Source organism: Parambassis ranga, chromosome 2 (assembly GCF_900634625.1).
Source record: "Parambassis ranga chromosome 2, fParRan2.1, whole genome shotgun sequence".
NCBI lineage: Eukaryota > Metazoa > Chordata > Actinopteri > Ambassidae > Parambassis > Parambassis ranga.
This window is the reverse complement of record NC_041023.1, coordinates 18320153-18330759: the sequence shown is the minus strand read 5'-3', so window position 1 is coordinate 18330759 and position 10607 is coordinate 18320153. Positions and strand designations below refer to the sequence as shown.

Genomic DNA, 10607 nt, shown 5'->3' with positions numbered 1-10607 from the left:
AATAGAATATGGATGGAGATGTGTTGTGTTTGTGAATGAAGTGATCTTGACAGTGTGGGAAAAGTGAATTGAAAAAAACAATTGAGCATCAGGAATAGAGGAATAAGAGGAATAGTATAACAGAAAACAGATCTTCCTTACTGACTCCAGTGCTTTTAGCACACATCCACCGCTCACTCACATGCTTAAACTCACCTGTGGAAACCTTCTCCCCCCGTGGGAGCTGTCAAATTACAGGCTTCAGAGTGATGACACACTGCCAGGAGAAACACATCTACCTCTGAAGGCCCAGTCAGGCCACTACTCTTGCTACTTGCCTTAAAATGAAACCATGTGAGGATTACAATAATACACGGTGTTGGCTCGCTGTGGGGGATTATGTTACACAGCTACTAATTATCCTAATTTCTTAAGCAAACATAGTGTTTTTTTGGTTCAGGACCTTGCACAGGGCCAGCAGAAGGGCTGTGTGTGTATGACCGGCTCATCAAATGACTGACATCACTCTTTCAGATCCTCACTGCACACTTCACACACAAGTCACGTAAGCAATGTAAAGGAGCGTGCTGGGCAAATATCTGCGCCACCATAAATGACAACAATAACATGTTTGCAGCTGAGAGGGTTATACTATAATATGCAATCCTGCAATCCCATCCACTGCTTGAATAGGGTGGCAAGTCTTTGTGTGAAATAGCTACTTTCATCATGCCTCCACACATAAAGGCCGCAGCTGGATTTGTACTGGGAACCTTCATGCTGTGAGGCGACAGTGACCATGAAGCTCATCCAGAAGATCCTCTTACAGACTGTTGTTGAATGATTTTTGTACTAGACTGAAATACCAGTAACTGTATCCTAGTTCTTCTTGGCCTGGGGACAGATAAGACACAAAATTATCTTGCTTGGCCATCTAATGGCTCAATGTGGTATGGTTCTACCAGGTTGGTATGCTTATTATTTTAATATCTCTGCAACAGAATCCACAAAGGTCTGAATCATAATGGCATAGTTGCTACTAATTTCACATATTTCAAATCTTTAGAAAACTAGATTCATTAGAAAAATCTACAAGTTGTTTGGTGACTGTGCTCTATTATGAGGTCAACAGTACGCAGGCTGGAAACTCACAGTGAATAGACTTTTATCTTAAATATGTTTTCTGCAGAACGAAATGAATTTGCAGCTGCCTTCTGTGCAGTTTCTGAAAGTCTCAGCTGGGTCAGATCTCAGCTGCAAAATAAATTTCCCACTTTTCCTTGTCCTGAGGAAAGGCTATAGGAATGGTTCAGATTTATTATGCGCTGCATTTTGGAAGATGATCACATGTGGTCAGTAGCCAGTGAGCCAGCCTACCTCTCAGGTTACACCCTATATATAACTTTCCCCTTCTTCCTCCTCCTGCTCCCTCCCTCCCTTTCCAACACAACTTCCCTGGAAGCTGCTCTCCTTCCACACTGGTCCTGGCGTTCTCCGCTGTCATCCTAGATTCTTCTCAGTGTTTACCTACCATCCGCCTGACAACCATCTGCATGCTCAGGATTACCAGGATTGCCTTTTTTCCTTGAACGAACCCACCACTGCCTTCCTACAGCTGGGTTTTTCTTGGGAGTTAAGTGGGTCTGGAGTTCTGGCCTCAGAAGGGCTGCAGAGGAGCCTGGGACCCTGACTCCTACTTTTCTATTCTTTCTTGTTGTTTGGAGAATTTTCCCTTGACTCTGACAGGCAAGAGTGGGGGTTTAGTGGACACCCCACAGCATGGATCACTCTTTGTTTGGTTGTTTACGAAGCCCTCACACCTCGGCCCAGAGCCTGCACCCGGTCATCCCACAGTCGCCGCTGACCCTGCATGGTCGGAGCAATCACGTCTCCTACCTGGAACTACATAGTTCTTCACCTTCCTGCAACTACCCAGAAGGAGAAGACAATGGTGTGTTTGGCCGTCCAGTCCACCGAGGATCCCTGACTACTCAGCAGCAGCACCCACGTAATCCTCAGCACCCACCAGGCTGGACTGTCCCGCCGCAGATGCCCTCACCTACCCCTCGGCACGGTGTCTGCCTTCCATCACTCGAGGCCACCGCTCCAGAACTGTGCTTGGGAGTTTCAAATGTGAGTGACAGTGAGCCGGGCTCGGGCAGTGGTGATCCTACAGAGGCATCATGTGTTTCTAGGGACTACAGCCAACAGGGTGTATCTTCTGAGGACTCGGGGAGAAGAAGCAATAAGGGCAGGAGTGATAACGCAGGTAAGATGAGGATGTCTATAATGTTTTTCTTTGTCTCCACACACAAAAAAAGACTTTTAGGATCTTCACAGCAAAGATATCTCTCAGAGGACCTGCACCTTGAATAAACTGATTTTACTTGTCTTATAGCTGTTATTTGTAGTTTAAACTGAAAAAAGTATATATTTTACTTGTTACCAAGTTTTAAATGTGTCCACTTTTATTGTGTTTTAGTTAAGTCTTTTTTAATATTTCAACTGATTCAGTGGATTTCATACAGCTGTTAGTGGTAACTGAGGTATTTTAGAAGAAGAGCCCAAATATTATACATACATAATGTAATTCACAAAAATGCAATTCAATGACATTTTTGACATGTAATTGTTTTTAGTTCATTTATCATTAGCTTATAACCTAAATGACAGTCTACTGTAAAATTAACTAAAAAGTAAATGATGCTATCAATTTAAAATGAATGCAGAATGCAATCATTTGCTCACATGACAAAGTTACTTTATTTGTGTAACAAATTACACCTTTAAAAAAAAAAGAAAGAAAAAGAAAGAGAAAGATTAAATGGTGCAGGAAATGCCTGTTTCAGAAAAGAAACATTAATTAGATCCATCACCTGAATGCTGTAGAAAAACACCAGATGACTTTCTAACAGTTAATTTTAGACATAAATTTATATGTAGAGACTGAAAAAGATTTTTTTGATTTTTTGTTGACTACTGAAATAGTGAGGTTGTTTAAGGATGTTTAACATCCACTCACACGCGCTGTCACAAGGAGCACATCATCTGCAGGATAGTTCCCCAGGGTTTAAACCATATCTGCATCACTGAGTTCCACTGATGAGCATTTTGGAATTGGGTGCTGAGAACTATCCAACCTGACATCCCGGCCAGGAGAAGGGGGGAGCTTTGACTGACAGTTTGAACACTTGGAAAGGATGTGCTGAAGCTGCCAGTGGTCTAACCCAAATCCAATTTCCTAACTATAACTTCATTGGAACTTACATAAGCCGCAGCTCTTTTATCCATTTTTTTAAAAAAAGACTGTAATGTGATGATGAAATACAACTGCAAAGAGCGTATGTGTGGACAAAATCTAGCTATTAATAAAATGTAAGAATATTACCTGTTACAGAAAATACCAAAAAAGACTACAAACTGTAATTTGTAAGTAATTAATTGCAACAAATGGATGAAACAGACATTATAGGCACAGGCAGCACATCTTTCCTGGCATGCAGTAGTTTGTCAGCACATGTCACATTTACACAGCTAATGAAATGTCAGCTGGAGTTTCGTGCTGCCAACTGCATGGATAATAACGGAGTGTTTCTCACTTTCACAACGCCACATTCATTTTCACCATTCACTTGACCACAAATCCATAAAAAGGGGTAGGCCTATTTGATATATGCATGTAATGACAGACAATATGAGTGAGGAATATATGATTTCACCCTCCAAACACGAGTGAACGGGGAAAGGCTTGTGTTTATATGCAAGCAAGTAAGACTAGAAGGTGCCTTTTTAATTTATATGTTTATATAGTCAGAGTCGGCACGTCTCAGTCATTGAAAAGACACGATGTACTGTTTCTAAGAATTATAATTCTTTGCCTCTTAGTAATACTAATGTCATATTTGTTAAGTTAATCAACCAATAAGCTTGCAGGCCTATAAAATCAGATAGATGATCCCGTGAAAGATTTGCTCTGGCAAATAATTATAATGGTAGATAGAGTTATATGGTCAGGGCCACTGTGATAACATCAAACACAGAGTTAAAACAAAAGCACTGAACAGAGAGGAATTTGGACTGCTAGGCGACTTTGGAGCAGCACTGTTGATGTTTTTGTCTGTGCCGTGCTAAGATCATATATACATGTGTAAGAAAAAAAGGGTAATTGAGTAAAAAAAAAAGATCATAACTAAATAAATAAGTAAAATCTAAAATTGATGCATGGAAAAAAAATCACAAAAACAAAAGAGAAAATAGAGAAAGCAAAAAAATGAATGGATTAATTAGAAAAACTACTACAACTGAACAATCTCTTGTGATATGTGAATGTATGACTTTATCATAACCAGTATTCACTATCGTAAAAACATACACTCACTCTGATCTTTGATTAGGTCCAAAACTTACAATCAAGGGTGATGGTCTCTCCCATTTATCTTGCTTTCATTTTTTAATTTCAGTTTCAGGTGGGCCCCCACAGCATATCAACCACCCCAACCCCCCCACCCCTACTACTTTTTTTCAGTCCCCCCCTTTTTTGTTCTTCCTCCTCATCTCTTTTGGACACAGAGTTGTGGCTGGAAAATGTTCTGTTTTTCATTTCAGAGTCCCAAGACGGGAGCTATAAGTCAGACATGAGCAGCAAGCCCAGGAAGGAGCGCACAGCCTTCACCAAAGAACAGATCCGGGAACTGGAGTCTGAGTTTGCACACCACAACTATTTGACCAGACTGAGACGCTACGAAATAGCTGTCAACCTCGACCTCACGGAACGACAAGTACGGTATACCTGCTGAACTTGAGTGCTTAATAATGGCATCAAAGAAATCTTACTAGCATACATGGTCCAAGTCATGAAATGCAAATAAAGAGAGGTTATATGGGCCCATAACTTTTATTAACACTCATTGGCAATTAGGAACAGCAACAAAATCAACAGGTCTCAAACATGAGTTAGCTGGGAATTATAAATAAATACGTTAAGGTGCTGCTCTGTGCTGTAGGTGTCTCACTACATGGAAAGACTTTAGCGGTTTCTATACTAAGTGTGTTTACTTCATAGTACCAGAGGCAGACGACCCAAAGGATGAGTGGTTTGGTTGCATTCCGCATGGGCTGGAATGCCAGTAGCAACGGAGGCCCCTGTTTGACTCCGGGCTGCGGGATCCATGCTGCATTTCCTACCCACTGTTTCCTGTTTCTACTGTGCCTAATAAAGGCAAAAGGCCCCAAAAATAACAACACAGAGTAACAGCAGAACTAAAATAGATACATCAGTACAGCTTTAAATACTACACTCCATTCCAGTAATATGCAATCAAATAAAGCAGAATTGCCCTTTAAATTATTCAGAGAGCAGTACTTTAAATGCAGACTTATCCAGGGTCACATGAATTGCTTGGGATTGTAAAAAAAAATCATAAAAGAGCTGATTGTTTGTGATTTTTCTCTGTATCAAAACATCTATCATAAACTTACGTACGTTTTGTCATGGTGCTTATTTTCTGGCTTTTTGATGAGGTAACCGATGCTAACTTACTTACCTAGTCTTAAAAAAAAGTGTCATACCTGCTGCATTCTGTTGGTTGGTTGTTCCTTCCCTTTCCACTAGGGAAAATAGTGATTAGTGAATTTTGAGGGTGAGAAGTGTTCATTGTTTAACATGCAACTGTTTGACTGTTAGTAGTACACAATAGCTACTCGGTGTGAAACTTCTTGTTGGGAAGCCAAACTTTATTGAAAATTCATAAAACATCTTCCACTCACCCCTCATTAATACATATATTCTCTCTTTAAAAAAAAGAAAACAAATCTGTTAAAATGGTTAGATGAAGGTAGTGTTGTGTTACTGAGCAGCACAAAAAATTGTGTATTTTGCTCAAGGAGCTGTAGCCAAGAATTCTTTATAGCAGAGTTGCGTTTAGAGATGTTTAATTCTAGCTGTCCACATTTTCTAGCATGACATCCATCACTCTGTGGATGAGGACAGCTGATGTATGGCTCCTATTAAAAACCAGTAAACGTTTTTCACAGGAGTTGTTTTGACATTAGCAAACGTTTGGACATGTCATACTAATGCTCTGAGACTAATTGATACCAAACCACCGAGACTCTTTGAAATGTCTCGGAGTGGCTGTGAAGTGACTTCCTAATGCTGCATGTCACATTCCAGATGGTCTTCTTAATGCTCACAAAGAAACATTTATATGGAGTTGGCAGCGCTGACACCAGCACAGGCTACTGCTGCTCCTTTGGTGGGGTTAAAAGGGTCTGGAAACAGCTGTGTGAACGGTCACCGTGAAGGATGACTGGGAAGCCGGAGCAATATGTGTCAACTGCATATCATTTCTGATTATACCGCATACTGAGGTAATATTGCACAGATGAGATATTACTGTTTAGCATTTGGGAAATTAATGATAGACTTTAAGCCTGAGCTCATATATGGACTTTACACTACAGAAGGAAAAATCTTGTTCATGTGTTATGCTGTTTTTCTTGTAGCATTTATCAGATTTGCTAATGAAGCTAAGGTAACCCTTGCCCTTCTCCAAACTCCTGAATGATGTTTTATGTTATAAAATGGAACATACCTCCCGTCTCCTGAGTTGGCAGGTCAAGACAACCTGTCATCACCAGGAAAACATAATTTGAAGTCAATATTTCCAGTACTTGGGAATACATATCGTGCTGTACACGTATGCTGTCATGTCATATGTGTTGTGGGGGCCAGACTTGACACCATGGTAACAGAAAATGATGGCAGCAGATTTTTTTCAATTATCTTTACCTAAACCTAACCCTGTTGATTAATGCCTAAAGACCATGCATATTTATATATTTGCATCACATGCTTCATTTATCTGATTGGTTGTATGAATGTATCCAGAGAACAGTTATTCTTTGTCTATTAGTACTGCCCTCTGAAAATTGAACTTAAACCCACAGAGAGCAGACTAATTTTTTTTAAGGACAAAGAATTAGAATTGCCCTAACTAAAATAAAGCAACAATGTCTGTGTGTACACAAACCCCAGACTCCTGGGTGAAAGTGTACTGCAGGTTAATACCACCACCCACCCCTTACAACCTCCTTATGTGTACTTCTTTGCTATATGCGTCCCATAATCAGATGACATGTCTTTTTTTGGGTATCTGACATAACGTTAACTGTGTGTCATATTTGGGAGACATAATTATCAACCAAATTTGAGAATGTGTAGAACAAAGCAAATGTACAAAATTCTACTGCTGATATCCTGACAACAAAAATTCCCAATTGGTTTGTCTGAAAAATACAACGGGTGATGTCATAGCATAACACAGCTTCTCCAGTCATTTCTTGCCATGCTCTAACTTTTAACTGTGTATTGTGTTAGAACCAGGCTGTTTATCAGAAAAAAAGCTGCATAACTGTAAGGCCCACAGGCCACTATGCTGCAATATCTCATAAGACCTCTGAGAAAGTAAGCTGCTCCTGGGATGGATAGTAGGCAGTTAAGTATACATTTACGTTCATGTGTGTTAATATATGAGTTTAGGATTGAAATGTAATATTGTAGGAGGGGGGTGGTACAGGGAGTCAGGAGAAGACTGGGGCTAACATCGTTGGTCCATATTGGATGTCCCCGTTTTAGGCAACAGCTTATTCATCACTATGAGAGACACAAATACTGACAGTAAGCTGTGGAGTCAGGGATAGGAGGAGGAAGGGCGAGCCAGCAGGCCTCTGTGACTCATACATCAGCACATATCTGCCTATGTGGAAATACAGACGCTGTGATACTAACCACCACACCACACATCTAGTCATTGGCTTGTAGTGTTACACTGACACCCAAAAGAATTAGTCAGATGGCAGATGTCAGCCAACTCTGCTTATGCATGGGCGTACATTTTCTGGTCTAAAGTACACGCTGCATCAGCCACAGTTTAGTTCATCTTAACTTTGTATAATACAGATGATTGACTGTCATTGGGAAAGAGGTGGGGTCAATGGACAGCAGTTCTGTTGGGCTAACACACTGAGAGGCAACCCACTCTGATCGGGGGTTATTCACATCTACCGCACTACAGTGTTCTTTAATATGAAAGAGGTTGAATATGTGCACCAATAGATTAATATTGCTAATGTGTGAAGCTAGCTTGCTTGCTTCTCACTCATCCTCTTCACACTGATTTTGTGTGTGTTTTCACTCAGGTTAAAGTATGGTTCCAGAACAGGAGGATGAAGTGGAAGCGCGTGAAAGGAGGCCAGCAGGGGGCAGCGGCACGGGAAAAAGAACTGGTGAATGTAAAAAAAGGAACATTACTCCCATCAGAGATTTCAGGGATAGTAGGACTGCAGCGCTCAGCCAGCTCGCCCAGGCAGACGACAGAAGAGGACAGCCAGGACAGTGATCAGAGCTCGGAGCAGCCTTACCTATGACCCCTCCAAAGGCGCTCCTTTTTCTTCTTCTGAAGACAGAAGTGATGGTGACATGTGTAAGAACTGAGACATTCCAGACACACTTTGCATTTTATCAAAGGACTTGGATTTGCACTACCAACTGTACGTTCTGAATTCAGTAAATAATCTTTATATTGTGTGTAAAATACATTGAACTGAAGGCACTTGTGTTATTAAACCATTTAGAATTGTTAAGTTATGAAAACGCATGAGATTACATGACTGTACCATCATAAAACATGAACTACTCAAGAGAGCTTTTGCAATGTAAAATATTGATAAACATGTGTTTTTTGCTATTGCTTTTCATCTCACTTCCTCTAAATGTTTACAGACTTTTAACTTGCAAAACGTTGGAATTACTATGCAAATAAAACAGAAATGTTTAAATTGTCATTGTTGGGATTACTTAGCATGTATGGTGGCAGGCTTTACAAGGGTGAATTTGTCATCTGACTTGAAAAAAAGTGTTTTCTGCCTAGAAACGCTCCTGTGCAGTGTTTTGCATGTGTTTTACTACTGTTTTTTTTTTAAATATATATGTATTTTTTTTATCATCATCTTGGTTTAATCACTGCCAGAATTCACGGGGGTCAGAATTCTTACTTTAGAAAGGAAGAAGAAGAAGAAGAAAGAAAAATTCTGTCAAAATGATCTTTAAAATTCAGAACTTTTTTCTTTCTCAGAAAAAAATAAAAAATAATAATCAGTATTCTGACCACGATGTCAAACTTATGAGAGAGTTTTGACATTATTCTCAGAATTGGGCAGAACTCTTTTAGAGAAAACAAAAACATAACTTTAAAACAGACTAAAAATGTCAGACTCTAATGTTAGTTTTGACCTAAATGCCAATAAATTCTATATTCTGAGTAAAATGTCAGAATTCTTTTAAATCTCAGACTTCTCTGTTAAAAGTCAGAATTTTGAGAATACTACGAGATTAAAGTCAGGCTTCTGAGCATAAAGTCAAAATTGTTATATTTTAGTGTGAAAAAGCCTCCAAATCCTCCTCTGAAGTTCTCTGAACATATTTTATATGAGTTGCAGTGATGACTAAAGTCAGAATGACTGTGCTGTTGTTATATTTGAATTCCCCCTCTGATCCAGGTTTGCATTAGTGGTGAGAAGAGGACAGAAAGCCAGGCGCTTTAGAATGCATCTGGTCAGCATCACCCCTGATCTTGGATGAGGTTCGTACCTTGACCCCTGAGAGAGAACAGCTTTCCTTCAAGCAGGAAGGGTCATGTTGTCATTATAGCCTAGCGTGCCAAGATCAACACAGCCAGCTGAAGACTTTTCCACATTCAACTGGAATGCCTGCTTTGCTTTCCCAACCAAATGATTTAGTAAGATTTACAGTGCTGTGCTGGTGTTGATAGGTGGTGCATGCTGAAGTGGGGTCCGTTTCACTTTGGAGAATATTCCTGCAAATCTTGTGAATCCCATCTGAAAGGGGGAGAAATGTGATCCTTTGTGAAGGCTGAAAATGGAGTAGATGCTGAAATCGATGAGCTGCACGATCAGAAAAACACTGACTTTTTTTGTGGGGGGGATAAATAACATTTGTAAGTCTAACACCACAGTGTGAGTGGAAAATGGGATTTGTTGCCAAGGAATTTTCTTGTGCTCAGGAAGCCTTCCAATAACCTGGCAATGGATCCTGACTGACAGCTGTTTTACCCATTTAAAGCTGACTATATACATATAGTACAGTATACTGTATATATAAAGGGAGACAGGGAGATCTGGGCAGAGATGTCCAGACCTCCCTATCTCCAGGAACTTCTTCTGTTATCCCCTCCTCCAGGGGGATCTCCAGCTGCCCCCAAGGCCAGTTAAGAAGTGTAATTCCTCCAGCGGGTCCTGGGTTGCCCTTATAGCTTTTTTGCCAAGTCATGCCTGGTAAACCCTCTGAATGAGCTAGGGGCTATTCCTGCCAGATGCCCTAACCACCTCAACTGGCTCCTCCCAGTGTGGAGGACTCTACTTTGTGCATGACCACAGAGAAATCTGCTTTCTGCCACTTAAATTTGCCAAACAATCAGTGTCACAGGTGTTTAGGAGTTTGGTGAAAGACCACTGCACTGGATGGTTGGAGCCAGCTTGAACCAGCTTCTTTGCTGTCCTCCACCTCGTAAAAAATTCAGAGTCCGTTCAGGCCATGGTAGGACAACGTA

General features: G+C 40.5%; 1 protein-coding gene across 1 annotated transcript; it reads left to right on the top strand.

Moving 5' to 3' along the window:
- Positions 1-1430: 1430 nt before the first annotated feature.
- LOC114431588 (homeobox protein MOX-2-like) lies at positions 1431-8676 on the top strand. Its single transcript, XM_028399143.1, has 3 exons — positions 1431-2248; positions 4585-4757; positions 8179-8676. The coding sequence occupies exons 1-3, from the start codon at positions 1759-1761 to the stop codon at positions 8404-8406; spliced, it is 891 nt and encodes a 296-aa protein (XP_028254944.1). The 5' UTR covers positions 1431-1758; the 3' UTR covers positions 8407-8676.
- Positions 8677-10607: the final 1931 nt, after the last annotated feature.